The 20935-nt window shown below is 54.4% G+C and overlaps 1 protein-coding gene across 1 annotated transcript in view; it reads right to left on the bottom strand.

The window, feature by feature from the left end:
• The window catches only part of TSHZ3 (teashirt zinc finger homeobox 3), a 56223-nt gene extending 40406 nt beyond the window's left edge, over positions 1–15817 (bottom strand). Inside the window, exon 1 of the mRNA XM_036303507.1 lies at positions 15005–15817. Coding sequence (XP_036159400.1) covers positions 15005–15044 — 40 coding nt within the window. The 5' untranslated portion in view covers positions 15045–15817. The remainder of the gene's footprint in view (positions 1–15004) is intronic.
• Between the last annotated feature and the right edge of the window lie 5118 nt (positions 15818–20935).

The following is a 20935-nucleotide window of genomic DNA, read 5'->3' as shown; positions in this document are numbered from 1 at the left end:
AGGACCCGGGAACTACAGGCAACTCACACGTACTGATCTCCATCCTCCTGGGGCGTTAACTGAGGTCACATTTGGGGGTGCTGATGACAGACTGCCCATAATCAGGAGTGAGTGGGGGCCGCCACGCAGAGGTGATCGGCTACAGTGGGGAACTGAGATCAGTAACAAAGTTTGCACGAAGCCACCACCATCAGGACTCATTCTCAATTTGGTGGGGACTCCAGTGCAGAGCCTGATTTCTTGGATTATGAAAATGTGCCAAAGTTCTCCATTTCCAGCTTTATGGACATCGTAGGACGAATGTAAGGCAACGCACAGAAAAGGCCAGAGTGGCCAGGATGGCAATTAGATTGGCTGACACGCCAGTCCGATAGGAGAAAAGATGGGCAGCAGGAGGGGAGTGAGGTCACACTCAGGAGCCCCCAGGATGAAGCTGCAGGTGAGGCTCACGTAGAGCCTGTGCGTTCCCCCACCCCCATCCCCCAGAGAGCCAGGAGCAGAGCAGCTGCCCGAGCACCACGGGGAAGAGAGGCGCCCCCCCCTTATCATCCGCCACCCAAACAATTTGTTTAACCAGCAAATCCTCAGCCAAACTCCTGGCACGAAGAATGTGCTCTCTCTCCAGAAAAAATCCCTATCAAACCACCAAATGAGAACCATACAATGCGCCGTCTGCAACAAAACAAGCAAACAAACAAAACAACTTTGCTGGTCTCCTCCCAACCTGAGCCCCCAGGCCACAGGAAGGGGCTCAGCAGACCAGCAGACTGTCCTGGGGAGGGCCACAGGGGAGTGATCCTGGGCCACCCATAACCCAGGGCTCCCTCTACCCTTGGTCAGTGCGATCCTGTAAAGAATGGCCCCGCTGTCACCTCAGCCAGGTCGCCCCATGCATGCTAGTAAGTACTTGTTTGTTGAACTGAAAAAATGTTACCACAGAACACCAGGTAATGAAAGGTGTTTTCCTTAGAGACATGGAAAATGCTTCGCTCCTTTCATAGGGAATGCATACATGTGCTTCCAAACCTTCTCCGCCCACCCCCCCATCAGGAAGCCTGTGCCCCAGGACCCAGCATGAGCGAGCCGTGCATGGCTCCCGGACCAAGAACTTGCTGGTATTTTATTTTCCCCTTTGCCCAGCTGACCACACCTTTGTTCTACCGCTTATTCACACACACACACACATGCACACACACCACACACACACGCACACACCCCGAAGGAACTGCAGTCACGTAGCACGGTGTCCACGGTATTACTTTACACAGGAAGAGAAAGCAATACCACCGCGGCCTCTGTATTACAGCAGCGGAGGACAGCCGTCTGATATATATAAAGGCGCCATTTTCCTACAGGCCCAGAGCAAAAACAAAGGTGGCTCGTGGACGCCAAGAAGGGGACCACTCCGCCACGGGGACCCCAGCCTGGTCTCCCAAATGTGCATCCTTGCCCTCTTCCAAAGCTCTCCTCAGGCAGAGGAAACTGTATCTTAGGTCTGGTAAGTGCCCTGACCTAGAGGGAGTGAGCTGGCTAATTCGTGTTCTTTGTATCTATTGTGGTTAATTTCTGCCCCATGCATCTATCCGTGGTTAATTTGTGCTTTCCTGGTATCTATCTTATCCCAGGCTCTGGCAAAGCCCACTGGGCCGGGGCCACACCTGCTTTGAGTCTGTGGTGGCTGAGCTAGGAAAAGGCAGAATGACTTCCAGGTAAACGCATCTCATGGACCTACCAGAGGGGGCTGCGTCATGTGGAGAAACACTCCAGCATCAGCTGACATGGAGCTCCTGGGCGAACATGCGGCCGCGAGCGTGCACACCCCTGGAGACCCATGTTTACTCTGCCTCCATTGTCCCAGGACACAGTTGCTAAAATTCTGGCTAAAACATGCACTTGCAGAACCAAAACCTCCTGTGAAGAATCACTGACCTGCCCTCCCTCACCTGTCCCCCGTTGTTGTGTGAGTCACTTGAATAGGTGCCTGGGGGAGCCTGAAGCAAGAGACCCCAAACACAGCTCCAGAACAATGACTGGCACGAACTTCTCAACACTTAGAGACCCGGCCTTTCTTCCTTGATTTTTGTCGTCCTTTTTTAAGAAAAAGCAAACTTCCATCTGATTGCACCAGCACTGATGATGGGTATTTTTATGGGAATTTGTAAACCTGCCTTCTCTCAGGGGCTGCACCTTTTGGAATTGCTGTGGCTGACACTGAGCAGAGGGGAGAGAAACTGCCCAGATCCAAACAGCCCGTTCTCACAGGGGACAGGAAGCCCTCAGGGCCCTGGCAGGCACCCATGGCCTCACTGGGCTTCCAGCAGCAAGCCCTTTGCAGGTCAAGAGCAGGCGCTGCCCAAGAAAATGTGGAACCTCAGTAAGAACCATAAAAACCATGATGTAGTCAGGACCCCAGTTGGACCCAACAGCCCAAAAGGGCATCTCAAGGACCCAAGGAGTAACTTGAAGTCAAACAGGTCCAGTTCTGAATAAGAGCACCTCCTCCAGCCACCTGAGCAGGGGAGACCTCTGTGAGGCTCCAGCAAACCCGGCAGGAGCTTTTCTTGTCCGAGCCTCAGTCTCTCTCCCCGCCACCCACCCTGTGGGCTCCTAGCACAATATGAAGAAGGTGGGCATCACACCTGAGCTGCCCCCCCAGGACTCCCCTAGGATGCTCAGCAGCGAGGCCCCAGTAATTCTGTGAACAAGGAGCTGAGGGGTGGAGTTCCCAGAGTCCCTAATTGGTGCACCCTGAGAACATTGTCCCAACCCAAAAAATTGTTGCTGTCTGCTTCTCCTGGATTCTAATATTCAGGCCTTTCTCCTCCTGCTAATTTTAGAAGTCCTGCTATTCTTTGGGAAGAGAATGGTGTGAAAATCAAGTATCGTATCCAAAAATAAAGGAGTGGATCTGTTCAGGGCTTGTAGCATATTTAACGGAAAAGCAACTCCAGATATGCCACTTTCTATCTAGTCTTTAATACGTTTTCCAATTTCTCCCGAATATTTTAGCTTCAGAAAAGTCAAGGATGAAGTTCCTAATCTATGAATATTTTTGAGACTGATATGGGCACCCAAGATTACTTCTAGGTTGTACCTGGGGGTCTGTTCAGAAAGTGATGTGAGGTCATCAATCAGAAGGTGAGGCACTGGTGGCTTCGTGGCGACACTTCGATGCATTACAAACTGTTCCTTGGGAGCGTGTCCCCGATGGGTGAAGGGACAGATACCGAGCTCTCCCCACGGATGCTGACGGGGACTTCGTGGCCTGCTCTCAAGCCTCCCACCTTTATTTTTAGAACAAGTTCCTGTAAGCCACGGCCTCCAGTTGTTCCAGACCCACCACCGCTGTGGACCGGCATGGGGTCCCGGTAGCAGGGCCCCTCTCGTTCCTGGGGTCTGAGACTCTCCTTAATAACCCGCGTGGCTGCCCGGGAGCTGAGGCCCAGTGCAGGTGGCACGGCCACCTGCAGACCCAGCCTGTGCCTCCTCCAGCCAGGCAGGCCCCAGATTTGGGACGGAAAGTGAGGACTCTGCGTCAAGCCCTTCACGCAAACAATAAATATTACTTCTGCTCATAATCAGACTTTTCCCCAGCATAGTCTTTGAATGTTGAACCTTTTTCAATTAATTAAAAACTATGCACTGCAGAGTGCACATTTTATCAGCCCTCAGCTGCTTAAGTGTCTAGAAAAGACCAGGCAGTTTTTCTTTCTTCCTTTCTTTCTTCCTTTCTTTCTTTTTCTTTTTTTTTTTCCAGGCAACCCAGAGCAAGTACTTGCAAGGGTCATATCTTTTTAATTATCTTTTCTCCCTCTGATTAATTATTCCGTCTGACAATAGCGTGTTTCTAATGCTATTCACCTGCCTTTGATGATTGACAACTTTTCTGTCTGATTCAGAGCAAACAGCTGCTGCCACAATCTCCTAGCAACCGGGGTGTGATGGATGAGCCCCCGAGATGGATGGCTGCAATAAATCATGTCTCTCGCCACAAAACTGAGGAAAGGGGATAAGAAGAAAAGCGGACAAAAACAAAACAAGGTTTCTTCCCGTGAGTGCACTCAGCTCCTTACCAATTAGACCTGGAATGGACTCTGCACCTGTTAATAGCAAAGTTTTCCTAATCAGTGAAAATGGGGTGCTGCCGTTTGTACCAAAGGTGTTTACAACTGTTCCTGCAAAGGGGCCCTTGTCCTCTAATTACCTCCAACACAGCCAAGTGCAAGGGCAGAGGACCAAAGTTGTGCTTTCTCCCATGAACTCTCAGCGAGACGCAATGCCATCTCTTTACAGTCAGATGTGGCTCCTGGCACCAACATAGAATAGGAATCTGACTCCGCCTGATGTTTGGCAGCAGCTGAGCCACCCTGAGAGTGAACCCTAAGTCACCCTGTATGCAGGGTCAGGCTGCTACCACTCAAAACAGACACACACACGCCAAGTGGCCGGACTGGTGAGTGAATGAGCCCATTTCCATCTTGACAGTCGGGGAAGTTTGTTCAGGAAGCAGCGCGGTAAGAACACCCAGCCACCACGAGCTCCAGGTCTAACTCCCTGTCCCATCGCTTCTGAAAGTAACGTCCACACTGTCGTCACACCAGCAGCCCTCAGTGTACCCGCCTATTCAACAGAAGGCCTGACACTGCATGTGCACTCTGGGGGCTCCTAGCGGACAGGACGCGGCAGGGAGGCCTCTGCAGCAGCCGGGAAAGGCCTGGCCTTGCTGGGTCTCCCTTGGAGAGCGTCCAGCCTGCCGCCCTGCGTGCCTCCAGTAGGTGGGGTGTCCTGGAGCAGAGCTCAGGGGCCTGGAAACAGCTGTCCACATCAGTCCTGGCGGATCCACGGGGGCCTCGGAGGGGGACAGCGTGCAGACACAAAGGGGAGAGGCTGCAGGGAGCGGGGGCAGAAAGCCACAGAAGATCATTTTTTATCTGAAATATTCCTGCGACGTGGAAGTCTATGTTTCCTCATTCCCACGCCGCTCACCAAGCCAGCCAGTATTCTCTGAATCGTCATATTGTACTACGCTTTTCAGATACAGACTTTTTAAAGTATGTCACAGAGTTTTAAAAATCAGACAAGGGTCCTGGCTTCGGGAACTACAGCTCTGTTTACGTTTTATTGTTTCCTACGTGACTCCCTCTGTCAGGAAGAGAGGGAGAGGAACAGAGAGAGGGGGAGAGAAGTTAGTTGCCTGTTAGCTTTCATATAAATCACAAATATTTCATTTTTCCCTGTGTCCTTGGAAATCAGTCAGACTTGCCCCCCCTTAGGGTGTCTTCTCTATTGTCAATGGAGGCCCGAGTCGGTCAGCAGCAATGGGAACCAAGGCCGATCGATGGAAACACACACAGGCCTCTACCCTGCCCCGGCTCAGCCGGCTCTCGAGTTACAGGTCTGCACGGCAAGTCTAAATAATATTCAAAATGATAAATGGCCCCTCCGCCCGCACCCTCCATCCATCTTTTTTTAAGAAACATCCATCTTCAGGAACGCATGTTTGAGTCATGTGGAGCCAGGAGCCCTGAGACTCATTTACACCCTCACCAGCCAGGGGGCTTGAATGATACCTGTCAGCCTGGGGGTGTGTGTGTGTGTTTGGGGGGCTGGGCTTTTTGTTTGTTCGTTTGTTTCTTCATTGACTGTTAAAGGGAAACAATCAGGGGAGAGAGGAAAGGAACCGGGGAGGCTCCACAAGAGCCTCCCAGGTTGACAATGTGGCTGAACCGAGAATGTGAAGGCACATAACCTCCTCCTTGCCTCTGCCAATCAAGGCCCCGGCCACACACCTGACAGCACGGCAGGCTGGCCTGTCCTCGCCCTCTCCCCCTCGCCCTCTCGAGTCAGCGGTGCTCTCTCTGCAGCCTGCAGAACTGTGTGGGGAGGAGACAGCGTGCAGTGGGCTTCCCTCCCTCCCCGCTGTCTGGCTGGGGCCCATATGATAAATGACAGATGTCATTCTGTCAGGAGGGAAGGGTGGGTCAGTGATGTATGACTCCGCTGAAAAGGAAATCGACTGTTTGGCACAGTGCAGCTCTTCCCCACCAGGATCTGCTCACAACTCTGAAATGAATTCTGCGCCGTTTCAAGTGCATACTTAGGGCAGGCTGATGGGAGGCCTGGGGAAACCACACTTGATCCTCCCTGCCCTTCCCTCGGCAAAGGGGGAAAGGTGCTGCCACTGGGCACCTGCCGGAGGCCACGCGGTGTCAGCGTCTCCAGCAGCCGCACACCTCAGCTGTTAAAAACGGGACTTGGGGGAAAAAAAATTAAGTGGCGTCAGGTTAGTCCTTTTATTTATTTATTTTTTAATGGCAAAGGGCTGACACAAAAGCAAGATAAAAATTAGCATGTTTGAAGTCATCATCCGCAGCTTGACATCTGCATAGTAAATTTTAAAGGAGAAAATGTGTCAGACGCCAGGAGCGGCTCCCCTCCCCCTTTCATTAGCTCACTGCCAGGGTGGCACCGCTGAACCTCATTATGGCGGGAGGATTTATGGAGCTGAACCCAATGGCAAAGAAAAGGCATCTGTCAATAATTGTAGGGAGCTGCACTCACAGCTTTGAAATCTCATTAAGTATGCAGTTATCAGGCATAAAGATCAAAAACATTACTCAACTCCGACAGAATCTTATGCAGGAACATTAATTAGCAACAGGCCTACAGTACAAAAAAAAAAAAAAAGGACTACAGACTTCCTCTCACACCTGCCCAACCCACAAACCTAAAGCAACACTCCCCCTCCCGCCAGAAAAAAATAATTCCCAGCATCTGAGGCTGATCAAGAACATGAAACAAGAGAGACACACAGAAAGGAGAGGGAGGGGAGGGTGGGCGGCCGCGGGAGGGAGGGGAGAGGAGGGCGGGGACAGTCAGTTGAGAAAGGCTTGGCGGTGAGGAGAGAAAAGGAAGAAGCTGTCAAACTTGAGAAGGATGTCAGCGCTGGCCCTGATTACAGGGGCCTATGGAGTTCTCAGACCTTTTATCATCCTCGCCATCAAACCCCGCCAGGGAGACATCCAGGACAGCTGGTGGCTGCCTGCTGCAGCCCAGGCCCAGGGCCCGACAGGGACCCTGTGGGTTGGCCCTGCTCACCTGGCAGGCAGGGAGCCCAGGCCCAGCGCCCAGGAGGCAGGCCTGCTGGGCCCTCTGCAGCGAGACCTGTCCTCTGGGCCTGCTCTGCCCCTGGGGGTCTGGTCCACTGAAGCCATGGCCAGAGCCCACTCCAAGGACCCTGGGAGTCCCCATGGTCACTGTCTACTTCATCACCATCTTCAAACACCTTTTCTTCCTCCAAAGAGTCTTTGGCAACCCCTTCTCATGCATCTATTTTCTCCTAATTTATTTCTGTGTGACTGATTTATATACTTTGTCATTTAAAACACATTGAAAAATAAATAAAATAAAATAAAAATGTGCAGAATCCACATCCAAGCTGTCAGGCCAGTTCTGGGTCATGGGGCCTCGTGACCTTTGTCGCACAAGGGACAGGGCACAGCTGACACGGGTGTCGCACAGACCCCCGTGCTCCCCCGGCTCCATGCTGTCTGGGGAAAAGCTAAAGGACAAGTTTCCTCTCCCCACACCTCACGTCTGCAGGCTGCACCGGCAAAGAACCATCCACACGTGTTTGGAAACATCCCACAAGGACTGCGATTGGGGTCTCAGGCAAACTCCTGTCGTGGCCCACGGGGCCTGGATCAGGCCTGGAGGAGGATTCTGGGAGGGCGGGGGTCTCCAGTATCACTCAGGTTTCTAACAGGCAACCCCAGCCAACTCCCTGACAGGTCGTGCAACAGGCTCCCGCACGGAAGGTGTAGAATAATGACCACGAAGCATGCGTTCTGTGCCAGTTTCCCTTATTGCACTGTTACAGAAGGGTGGCTTTCTCTGCTTCCCCATCAGCACATGCTGGTCTCTCCCTCTCTCTCTCTCTCTCACACACACACACACACACACACACACGCCTCTTGCATAATCCACACCAGGGCCTGACACCACCCTCCGACACCACACTCTACCTCATGCCCCATTCGGAAGTGCTTACCTCTCCCCTTTACAGGAGATAATGGGCACCTTTTCCTAATGAGCCACCTCCTTGAGGAAAAGGTCATTAAGATTCCTAGGCCGCCGGCTTGGAGAGCCTCTAAGTCCAGGCCCATCCTTCCGAATGAATGACTCTCCGTTGGAATATCAATGAACGTGGCTGAGTGAACTGTCACCTATGACCAGAACTAGTGAAGAACACGGTCTCTGAACTAGGCTTGACGAGAGGGTGTAGCAGTAGTGCTACAATAAGGTGTTTATATTTCTTACATGCTTACCATATTACCTTTATTATGTGTAACATCAAAGTGATTATAGCAATTACATCTAACAGAATTAATTACAGAACTTCCCATCATCCCAGGATACATAATGCAGCAGAGGTAAGCCGAAGAAAGAAAGCATCCTGATTGTAAACCATTGTTGGTCTGTGTGTTCCCAGCAGCTATGCCAAACCAGCGGCAGCTTGCAGGAAGAGCAGGGAATAGAAACGGAGGGGGTTAGCAGGAAATGAGGTATATTTTCTTTAAATGAAGTAACGCTTTTGCCTAATAATATGTTGGCACTGTTGGACATATGAAATCCATTTAATGTTAAGTGTACATCTTTAAAAGGGGCTGGGTAATCCACACAGCCACTGTTACTACATAAAGGAGGAAGCACATGGGTGAGACTTACAAGTCTTTACGTATGCAAAATAAATTCACTCAAGACTTCATTAATATTAATTTAAATTCAAAACCCATTTACATTAAATTGTTCATTAAAAATTGCCTATTTTATGCAACATGCATTTCTCAAAGAACTCGGAGGAAACTGAACACATAGGACTAGATTTAATGATGGAGATGGAAAATCAAAAGTAAATGAATTTGAGTCACTTCACATACATTACCAAACAGCCCTTTGCTCTCCATTAAGGATGTTCCAATTTGGGGAACAAACAAGCATTCAGAGTAGTTTGCTTTCCACGACCAGCCACTGGAGAGCATGACCTCTGGCCTGCCTGGGACGGAGAAAACGCGCCGTCTGTGGGATGCAGAGCAGCCCATCCCAGCCTGGGCTGGGGAGGAGGCAGGCTCCACCAGAGTCCCAGCTGGGCCAGAGCACGGGAGTCAGGCCTACCTTTTCATAAAGGAACCGCAGTCGCATTGGCCAGCACCCATCTTGGTCTAGAATTAATCATTCCTCTCGCCCCTTCACTCTGTCCCCTGCGACCCTTTATTCCCAAAGCCAGGGACCAGGGCTACGATGACAAGGAGCTGGTAAGCTCCTTGCTTTGGTGCCTCCCCCTCGAAGATGATCTGAACTTACCCTGTTTCCCCAACAGCTGTTCTGGATGAAGAAAACACAGTCATAATTAATAACATGTGTCCTGACAGTATGAATTAATAATTTACCATCACGCCCAAACAAATGTGAAATAGTCTTAGGGCATCCCCTTTGCACATCTGAGAAAATAAGGTAAGAGGATGTCGAAGAGCCCAGGTAGCGCGACCTTTAGAGAGAGGCTTTTCTCCCCTCAGTACATCTCGGGGCTGCGCTGGTTGAAACACTAAAATAATCTACAGGATTGAAAGTACTTAGACCAAATCAAGAGTATGTGCTCGAAATGTCTTCTTTTTAAAATGGGGTTTATGAAATATTCAGTGTTTGGTCAAGGACACCATGTAATCTTTCGAGTCAAGACTCCTCACCCTGGAGCCTGACAGGCCACTGGTCACGAGCAGAAGATGGTCTATTCCTTCTCAGAATGCACGGCATTATTCTAGTCACAAACAAGAACCTGAATTTTTACGTGTTTAACATAAATGTTTACAAATGTTTTTAAAAATTAGAGAAAGCTACCAAGTCTATATATCCATTCCTCACAATTCAGGTAAAAATTCCATGAGGGGAAAAGAAAACATTCATAGCCATTGTTTAGTAGGATTTAAAAATTAATTTAATGACTAACTGCAAATACTGGAAACTAGAATTAATCTGTCTGGATTTTTTTAAAGGCTTACAGACATTTAAATGCATGTATCGGGCACTTTATCAACCTAACATAAAATTGTCATCTTATCTTATTATATGACTGTTTTATGCATGTGTCAAAGAATTTAAAAATGACTGCCTGTCTATTGAGTCTAATTACAACTGCACATTATCTGTCTGGATGTACTAGTCCACATCATTGTTACCAAATACAATATATTGTATTCACCTTGCGTTTCTAACTTCAGACAGAGAAACCACCATTTGGAGGATAAGTAACACCCACACAGACACAGACACACACACACACACACACACGAACACACACATGCATACACGCACACCTGAGCGAGTGTGGGGAAGTGCCACCACGTCCTGTGCTGTGCTGTTTGCCTCCATGGCTGAGGGGTGATGCTACCGAGTGTTACAAAATGGCTTAAGGAAAGCCCGGCGGGTAACCACACTACACAGATGGGAGGCACACACCCTACTTTTCTAACTGCAAGGCCGAAGCTATTTTTACAGTCTGTCCAGGGACAGGCAGGAGAGCCGCCCGACTGCGCGCGGAAGGGCCTGACCTGCTCATGCTGCTGGATGAGACGTGGCTGCTGTGCACCAGGGCCAGGGACTCCCGTCCTCCCGCTGCTCCCGCCTGCGCCTGAGCCCTGGCTTCCCCACGATGCAGACACGCGTGGCAGGGGAAGCACACCACAAGGGGCCGGCCCTTCTCCTCCCAGACCCCGAAGCGGAGGGTGGGAGGAAGGGTTTTAGTTCCGGGGTCTCACCTGGGCTTCCTGGCCCTGAGCAGTCACCTCTCATTCTCATCATTTTGCAAAACCATCATTAGTAAAAAGAGGAAAAATGCAGACTTGTGAGGCAATTTCGGGAGCAACTGCTGATACGTCAGTTATTGACTGTCTCGCTGCCGTTTATGAGCGCGCTCAAGGCAAAACTGAGAACAAAATGACAACATCAACCGCTCGCAATCAAGTGTGGCCCTGGAGAGCACTGAAGCCCTAACTGACAGTTGTCAGGATAATGGGGGCCCAGCCGCCGGTTCCGGAAGATTCCCTCCCTTGTGTGGATGTCCAGGGAATATCCTTGCCTCCTGCCCTCTTTGTTTTCTCCTTCATCTTGATTTTCCTTTTAAAATCTGCACTGCTCCTCCCATTTTGCAGGAAGGGGGAATCACAGAGCACCCAAAGCAGTCATTTGCCGCCTTGCCACAGGGCAGACACCTGTCCACAGGAGAAGCGTGTGGCAGGTGTGAGGGAAGTGCATTCCCCAGGCCGAACCACAGTGCCCCGATGCTCCCGGAGCCGCCAGGAGAGGAGAGAAAGCTGTTCTCAGAGCTGCCCGGTAGGTACGTGGAGAAGACTTAGGAAGACGAGGGTGGTGCACTGGGCACCGCATGCCCTGTCTGCTGGCGGCGTGAGCCCCTGTGCCTGCCACCATGGCCATCCTGCTGTCCCAGCAGGTGCCAGGGGGTCCAAACACTGTGATAAAAGTCAAGAAGCTTAAGGCTCACCCTGGGAGTATGACCCCGAGGAGCCCGAGGGAGACTCTTCTCCCTCAACGAATAAGATATCCAAGGTCAGTGGCAAGTTGTTGTCACTGAGGATTTTTTTGAAAGTTTAGGTAATAGCTTTCTATAATTTTACATTTTCTCCAGAAAATGAAGATGAACGGATCAAATGTTATCTGCTAATAAGTGTTGTTCTAAAATGCTTTCCTGATATTTAAACACACACACACACACACACACACACACACACACATGTTTAAAAGCAAACATTGGGAGAGAGTGAGGCTCAGCAAGGAATAATGGTCTCCCCTAAAGGGCATCGGCCTCCCTACCCCATTCCTCTGAGTTCTGCGGGCAGCAACCTCCGTCCAGCACCAGAATGCGGCCCTCCGAAACCACACCCGGAGGAAGGGCACTCCTGCCGGCTTCTCTCCAGCAGGTGAAGGAATCTCTCTCCCTTGGAGAAGACACTGAGCCATGCATAATTTCTATCAGAAAAAATTCTAAAGTGCAGAAATCTGTCTCTTCAGGGATTCCTGGAGCCTGCTTCGGCTTTGCGGCGAGGCGGCTCCATTTGGCCCAGAGAGAAAGCCCCGCACCTGTGCGCCGTGCCGTCACGCTCTGCCCAGCTCGCAGGCCTTTGTGGTTGTTATTCTACCCCAGACCATTAAAAGGGCCCTAATTCCTATGACATGATTATCCAGGTACCAAAGCCCATTTGTCACCTGCAGCAGAAAATTGAGTTAATGCACAACTAAAGGCAGCCAGGACTGTGTAATATCAACTTGATTACATCAAACTAGCTGCAAACCTAATTCTGCTGGATGACACTGCGTCGGGCTTGTCATCTCCAATCATTAAAGCTGTCAGAAATCCATCAGGTTTACAGCTAATTAGGTGAACACTAATGAAGCTGGCAAAACAACTTTTCTTTTTTTATGGCTGAGCGGACCTTTCACTTTGGAGGGGAAAAATCCTCGAGGATCCTCAAGGTTGCTAGGGACTGGATTTTCAGTTACCAATCAGTAGACATCTTCCTTTTTCCCACTCTCTCTCAGTACAAAGCAATCAATGTGTCGTCACTCCCAGGACGCCACAAAAGCAGGCATGAACCTTATAACTTGCAGCTGTGAGAACTAAAACAGGAGGAAAAAATGGGAAGTTTCTTGTCCATTTAAACAAACAAACAAAAACCCCAAAACTCTCACAGCTCACGTATTGGCCTGTGCATACTTATCGCTGGCCTAGAGGTGGAGGGGTTTCCCTCCTCTCTCCTTAAATAAGTCACCCTTCAGACATCCCCACCCCACCCCCCACACGTCCATTAGCCAAGGCATTCTGATAACGTAAATCCAAAACCAGGGTATGGGAAGAAAGAAAGCACTCACGCTGCCAACTTCTGATTGACCATTAAGCTATTGATGAATGTGCCTGTCAGGAGAGAGACAATTAAATCAAATATGAAACAAAGTCGTTTTGACGGGTCATTTTGATAGAGCAAAACCATTCTTCCATCTCCTATTAGTCGTGCAGTCAAGTTTTTACATAATGAGTATTTCTTAACTAACCTGAGATTTCCTGCCTGGCTTTTTAAAAGGTGCAAAAAATTAGTGAACAGGTTGCTTTAAAAATGTACATTTCTTTCTTATCTAATATTTTTAGCAGAAAGTTATCAAATAAGAGTGTCAGATTGGCAAGGTGGGAGAGAAAGATGAACCAACCGTAGAGAGAGTTCTAAACCAAATGTAAGTTGGGATCACATATGGCTCATTTGACTGAGGCACACAGATACCTTAAAATGTGCATCAAAGAGAAAAGAAAAAATCCCAGAGACTGGAAGAAGCCCAAGACACTCCTACTGCCGAGCTCTGTGAAGGAATCCTCCAAACTTTTAGAGGTTATTTTAGGCAGATAAGCTCTTTCTTGAGCTTGAATTCAAAGCAGAAGGTGGTATGGTCAAGTAGCATCGCCAGGAGATGACTTGAGAGGCAGCACCCTCCCTACAGCCACGCTGGGGGTGCTCAAACTTTCTAAATTTGGGCCACACTGGGCAGAGAGAACAAAACCTGAATTACACCCCCAAACCAGACCTATTTATCCTATGGTTTTCTTAAGACACTAACAGGAAAGCACGTTTCTGGGAGAAGAAAGACTCATTCCCACAACCCATCCACCCTGCCGCCCCTCTGCAAGGAGTTCTGAGAGGAGCCAGCTTGTGAGCTCCACCGGCAGCCGGCCAGCAGGAAGGACAGGGCCTGAGCATCACCCACCATTACTACAGGCACAACACCTTTATCTAAGGCACCAGGCAAGGTCTTGGCCCTTCTCTCTGCCCTCCCTCCTTTCACCAAAGGAAAAGAACAGAAAAGAAGAGAAAACGAAAGAAAGAAACCTCCACTTCACCTCCCGTAGGGCAGCCTCTGACCCTCAGCACATGAGTGTTACTCATCAGAACGCATCCCATCCCTATGTGGTCCTCTCAGCAGTGGGTCCCAAATCCCACAGTTGCACTGACAGGGCCCTAGTGACGTCACACAGCTTGGCCTCACCATCGCCAGTGATTTATTGATGTTTATTGGGAATGAATAGATCAAAGGCAGCAGCATGACAGGCGATCAATCAGTCATCAAATCAAGGGTGGCAAGGGGCCAGTACCCCTTCTTCCAAGCAACATGCCCCCAACTGACATTACTGCAAAATAATGTTATGTGTGTGGATTCGGTTTGATTTTCAATGATGCTTTTTCTAGAAAAGATAAAAAGCTTAGTCTTAACAGGAGTTGACACTCCTGGCAAAAAAAAAAAAAAAGGAAAAAAAGTACTGACACATCCCAGAACTAAGTGCTAGGAGGCAATGAGGTGGGAGAGGCAGTGTTAGGAAGCAGGGGCTGGAGGGGGAGCCAGCCGGGAAATGGCACGCCAGCATCTAACACTGACTTGACAGTCATCTGACAATACCCAGACTCTGTGCGCTCTGGCTTCCACTGCTGTGCCCGGTTTGGGCCCAATAAAGGAAGACTCCATCGGGCTGGCAGGAAGGCGACCTGGCAGTCCCAGCCCTCCGGCTGCAGGAGGACAGGGAAGGTGTCCCGGGAACTCAGTGGCCCCGCCTGCCCCACAGACAGACACAGTAGAGGCTCCTTCCCACCCGCTCCGCAGCCGGAGAGCTGGGAGTCAGGAGCCAGCCGGCTTCAGTCGCCGGATGCCCTAAGTGGGTGCCAGCAAGGCTACAACAGAACACGGCTGGTGTCCGGAGGGCGCCGGGTCCGGGAGGTGGGCACAGGCACCCAGAGAGGGGAGCAGCAAGGAGCCTGTGCCCCGAGTCACTCTGCGCGGGCAGAGGCAGAGGGGCGGGAGCGGGGCCAGCCGAGCAGGGTCGCCACTGGCTGGAGCCCCGGGCGGGCGAGTGGAGGAAGAGGAGGAGGAGAGGAGGAGAGGAAGCGGCTCGTACCTGCTGCGCGCCGGGGCGCCTGCTGCTTCCTCCTCGGCATGATGCTCCTCCGGCGACTGCCACTGCCGCCGCACCGCCGCTGCCGGCTGAGGAGCAGGAGGGAGGGGCGGCGGGCCCGAGGGGGGGCCGCGGGCTGGCTCTCAGCCTCCCCCCAGAGAGGGCCGCCCGCAGGATGCTGCTGCGCCCGGGCTCTGTGTCCCCCCCGCTCTGCGCTCCACCGCGATCCCGAACGTGCGGAGGGAAGAAGGAGGGCGGGCGCGGGAGGCTCGGGAGGGAGGAGCACAGGGGGGTGGGGAGGGAGGACCGCGCTGCCGGCGGAATGGGAAGTTTGACAAATCGCTCCAGAGGCCAGAGGAGGAGGGGGCGGGGAGGAGCGGCGGCCCTGCCCCCCTTCTTGCCCGGTCCCCAGATGAGGTGCGCGGGTTCGGGACCGGGGGCCGGGAGAGGGGAAAGCAGGCTCCCGGTAGGAGGAGGAGCTCGGGAGCCGCCCCAGCCGGCCGTGCCCTGGTCCCCGCCCCGGGCAGGGGGTCAAGGCGAGGGGACGCTCCTTCGCCGCCGCCGCCTCCACCGCCGCCGCGGCCCGGGCTCCGCGGTCCAGTCTTCGGCCCGCGGCGCGGCTGGAGCGGCGGCGTCGGCAACAGGCAAGCTTAACGGAAAAGGATATGATCGTGTCACTCGCCGCCCGCGGGGGCGCCGCGCCCCCGCACCCAGCGCGGGCCTCTCCAGGACCCCCGCCCAGTCCGGGGAGGGTATGCCTCCCTCTACCTCCGCCCCGAGTGCGCAAGAGGGGCGCGGGGCCAGCCCCCGGATCCTGTCCCGGGCGCGCGCTCCCGCCCACCCCCTCCGCCTGGCCTTGGCCCATGGTCGCCCCCTCCACCCCGCCCGGGCCGCACTGCTCTCCACCGCCGAGCCCAGAACCCCCAGCTCGGTCCGGGTTTGGGCCCGCGCCCCTCCTGGATGCCGAGGCCACGGGCAGGCGCCCCGGCCCTCAGGGAGGAGGCCGCCGCGGGCTGGAGTGCGTGGGGGTAGCTCCAAGGGCCCGCGCCACCCGGCTCCTCCCCCGGGACTCCCCGCCGCCACTTTCCCCAATTTCTTCTCCTGGGCAAACTTTCTCGGGCCTGTCCCGGGGTCGCAGAGGGAGGGTGCCTGCAAGTTTCCTCTCCGGACTGGGAAGGTCCAGGTCTCGGCGCCCCCTGAGCAGCTGGCTGCGCTCCCCACCCTGGGGCGCGGGGATCTCCCAGCAGGACCGGGCAGGGTAAGGCACTCGGGCTCCCCGGCCCCCCCTCCCCTGGGCGCCCAGGAATGGGGGGCCACCGCACCCGGCGCCCAGCCTGCCTGCGGTCCTGAACGAAAGAAATTGATTATTGATTGGACGATCGGGGTCGCCTGGGCCCCAAGCGAAGGGGCCGAGCCCACGGACCCCCATAGAAGAGCTGGCAAAGCTGCGGTGGCGGCGGGGAGGCACGAGCTCACTTACGGCCGCGAAGGTGCGGGTGGGCCCCGGCTCACCGGGACGATGCCCCGGGCGGCGGAGGCGGCAGAGTGGGAGCCTGAGCCCGAGCGGTGCATCGATGCGCTGCGGGCTCGATTGCGTCTCCCTGGGCAGCTCGCGGGCCGGGAATGGGGCGGCCGCGGCAGGGCCAGCTCCGGGCTCTGCGGAGCGTCGCTGGCCGGGCGCGGGATCGGCCGCACCCGAGGTCCCCTGGATGCTGCTGCTCCCGGAGTGCGGGCTGGTGCTGCGGGGCTTCCCTGGGCCCGTGCCCGGCAGGGCGGGAGGGCCGCGCCCGCGCCCGCGCCCTGGGACTGGCCGCCAGAGCGCCCGGGGCTGGGAGCCTGGCCTCTTCCTTTCCCACTTCCCCCCTGACGCTTCTGTTTTTCTCTCTTTCCCCTCTTCTTCTGTCCCCTTTCCTCCTCCTTTTTCCTTTGTGATTGTTTCTCAAGTTAGTTTTCAAAGTTCACAGGCGCGCTCTCTTCCCTTTCAGACCCGGAGACCGTGCCATCTCCCCGGACGGTAAGACCACCGGCTCCCGGGCTCAGGCCAGACCCTCCGGGCAGAGGCGCCGCGCTCCTCCGGCTCCGAGGCTGCCTCTGACCGGGTGCGCGGGAGCGCTCCGCGTGCGGGCGGCCGGCCGGCGGCAGGGGGCAGGCGGCAGCGCGGAGAGGGCCGTGTGGGGCGGGCTGGGAGCTGGGGGCTGGCACGGCGAGCAGTGGGCACCTGCAGAGGCCGGAGCCCCTGACCCTCCAGGCCCGGGAGACGCGGCCGTGGGCGTGAAACGCTTCTTTCGAACGTGGACACGGTGAGTTGGCAGACGCTGCCCGCGGCCTCCCGGGTCTGGGCGCCTCTCCCCGGGGAGGGTCAGCACCCCGGGAGGCCAGCTGCTCCCGCCCGCTCACCCTGTCCCGGAGCGCCCACCTCGGCGCCGGCAGTGGCCGGTGCGGTGCGCCAGGGACTCACAGGGAAGGTGGAGAGTTCGCCCAGCTTCGTGCCTCCGCCTCCTCCTTCCCTTCCGAGCTGCTCTCCACCCGGTTCCTTCCGCCCCTCCCCCTGCCGGCCTCGGCCTGAGCTCAGGTCTTGGGGCCACCGGCTGCGGCGGGATCCTGGCCTCGCCTTCCGGGCTCAGGCGCTGCGCTCTGCGATCCGCCCTAACATCTGTCTGTCCAACCATTTGTGCATCCATCAGTGTCGAGGAGCCGCACACCGCAGCGGCAGCCCGTCACGCACCACGCGGGCTCTGCAGCGTGCACAGTGCACCGCGCCGCCTGGCCCGGCCCGCTTGGAACAGCCGGAAACCCAAAGCTCTATGGCGCCCTTGCAGCCACAGCACCCCCTTTCATATCGGGACCCCAAACGTGATTCGTTTTGCAAACCATTCTAGGGATGGGGCAGATGAGGGGACCATGTCATTGTAGCGCTGCTCGCACCTCGCCACGTTCTTAGTCCTTCTCTGTGGACCGGGTGTGGCCAGGAGAGAGGGAAGGAAGGAGGCTCCCCAAACCCGCACCAAGCACTGTATAACCCCAGGCGACCTGGAGGCAGGGGCTTAAACTCCGGAAGCTGGGACTTGGAAGTCACCAGGCAGGTCTCAGCCAGAGAGTCTCAAGCTAAAACTTGGCTGCTGCCTGACAAGACCTGCTAATGCGGAGCAGAGGGGAGGCGAGGGGAGAAAAGCAATGGCAGTGAGAATCCTCCTCCATCCGGAGAGGGCAGGACCTTTGTAATTCACAGGTTATTCCCAGGGAGAGAGGGCCCCCGGCCAGGTAAGGAGTTCCCGTGTGTTTTCCAGGAACTGAAAGGGGCTGTGGCTGCAGTACCTGCCTTTCCCTCTTGCTTCACCTCCCCAGCCCCACCCTCCCCCTCCCCTGCACTGTCCCCAGGACAAACATCTGCACATCTGTCCAGGACCAGTCTGGCCAGGCCAAGGGGCCTTTCCAGTCCTCTTCCTAAGGTCACCAGGGGAAGGCGCAGGCGGGACCTCAGGCATCTGCTGGGCGCTGTACCGGCATCTCACCTAACTATTCCTACTGTCAAGATCTTGGTCCTGGGGGCTGGAGAGTTCTGCCCCTCTGACGGGAGGCCACTACACCAGTGGGTTAATGCCTGTTCCTCTCTGGGTTCCGAGATGTGAGCGTCAGAAGGGGTACGGGCGGGCTTTCAGGAAAGTGCCCCCAGGTCTGTGCAGTCCCAAGGAGGTTGGAGACCCCACCGCAGGGCAGGCTGGGCTTCTTCCTGCTTCCCAGGGGCGGGGCTGTGCGCACCCGGAGTCTGAACCCCTTGCTCAGGGAGGGCGACAGTTCCTCAGGAGACAGGCATAGAGCCACGCGTTCACCCACCGGGAAGTGCTGCCGGACCCGGGAAAAGCAAGCTGCTGGGTGCCGCACGGGCACCTGCTCACTTCTCAGCACGCAAGTCATGCACAAAGTGACCCCCAGGCCAGTTAGATGCTCCCCCTCAGGGAGGTGCCATGCTCCTGGGAACAATTTTTAAACCCAAAAATAAAGGGGACAGAGGGAGGAAAGGTGGGCCGAGGGGCAGCGGAGTGACACAAGGAACTGCCCCTGGCAAATGCCTCTAGAGCAGCGGTTCTCAACCTGTGGGTCGTGACCCCTTTGGGGGTCAAAGGACCCTTTCACAGGGGTTGCCTAAGACCATCGGAAAACACATATAATTACATATTATTTACAGTAGCAAAATTACAGTTATGAAATAGCAATGAAAATAATTTTATGGTTGGGGGTCACCACAACATGAGGAGCTGTAATTAAAGGGTCGCAGCTTTAGGAAGGCTGAGAACCACTGCTCTAGAGGCTTCCACTGTGACCAGGTCGCTCCCCTCCCCCATCTGGGTGGTAATTTTTAGAGCCCAGAAAATTCCCAGGGCCATGAAGACAACTCCTGAGCCCCAAGATTGCACCTCGGGCCCAATGGAACCCCACCTCCCCCACGGCAGGGCACTGAGTGCCATTCAGCAAAAATGCTTCCAAATGCCACTTCCTGCCATGGGCTCAAGCCCCAGCCTAGCCTTGGGAGCTCTGGGAGCCAGGCGCTGCCAATGCCGGGCTGACAGGGGAGTGCCTGCCCTCTGCTACCCAAGCCCCACCCAGAAAAGATCAAAAGGGGTGGGGGAGCCAAGAGCAGGCAGGCCAGAAGGCTCTGCTGGGTGAAGGGCAGAGTGGGGTCTGATGGCAGCCGCCTGCTGAGTCCAGAAAATCTGCCCAGAGGAGCAGCCAGGCCACACCTGGAGGCAGGCCAGGTTGGGTTCAGGTAGGACTGAGGGCAGTAGGTGACAGCCTGCCTGACCCAGAGAACTGCGCGCTTACTTGGAATGGCATGAGGAAAAAGACCAGGAGAGAGGGCGTGCTGGAAGCTGGCTCTAGGACCAAGGGCAAATAGCCAGGGTAGACTGAATACTGGGAACCTAGGGGTCTAAGGCCACACCTTGGAGAAGGGTTCTCTGTGCCCTGAGGGAGGCACAGGCCACCTTGAAGGGCAGGGCATGCTGAGTAGTCCTCTTGGGAAGCCTGCACCCAATTTCAAGGTGGGCCTTTGGGAAGCACAGAGTCTGTAGGCCAAGTGCCCTCCTGCCTGCACCCACCTGGAATACTGGCCTGGGGCCTGCCCCTTCCACCCACCCCCCCTCACACCAAGGCCTGGGCTGGGGAGCTGGCTGCTGTCTGGGGGGTACCTCAACCAGGAACTGGGCCCTGGACCTTGCCCGCCCCTACCCAGGCACTTAGGGTTTGGACTCTGGGGCCAAGCCCTTGCCAGACAGTAAACTGGTTGTTAAAAATGCATTTACACAGCAGGAAAGTTTGTTTCTCTTTTACTGGTACTTTTGTTCCAAAGAACCAGATATTTTGTCTGTAAATTCTCCCAAGAACTTTTACAGCTTGATGTGAAATAAACCTTAGAAAATCCCAGCCACACAGAATGCCACTTCTGTGGGCCTCGGGGAGCTGCATGAGGAGTGCGGATGTGAGCTGGGGCTAGGCAAGCTTCCTAGGGTGGCAGGGACTACTCTAGGTCAAGAATTGCTGTTGGGAGATAAAGAAGGAAATAACAAATAAAAGAATTGCTATTGGGGTGAAAGTGCCTCCCCACTCCCCCAGCACAGGGCACATAGGCTCCAGCAGTGTCCTACTTTGTAAATTTCTTGTCGTTCAGGGCACAGAGGGTGACCCAACTTTGCCAACTAAGCTCACTGCACACTGGCATCTCCATCAGAACCACTCGAGGAAAAAAAAGCCATCCTCTGGGCCCGCCAAGCTGAACTGGGTGTAACTGAACTGAGACCTCTGGATGGAAGCTGACCAGGTCAAGGTCCCTGAGAAACCGGGGCCATAGGTCCCCTCCTCCATGCCTCACTTTTTCTGATTCAGAATTTCCAAGTAGTTATTAAGGTCTTAAAAGAAACTCTATACACCTCCTAGGGA

The sequence above is a fragment of the Myotis myotis genome, unplaced genomic scaffold (assembly GCF_014108235.1).
Source record: "Myotis myotis isolate mMyoMyo1 unplaced genomic scaffold, mMyoMyo1.p scaffold_m19_p_37, whole genome shotgun sequence".
Classification (NCBI taxonomy): Eukaryota; Metazoa; Chordata; class Mammalia; order Chiroptera; family Vespertilionidae; genus Myotis; species Myotis myotis.
Note: the sequence above shows the minus strand (reverse complement) of the source record. Positions and strands in the feature narration are given on the sequence as shown.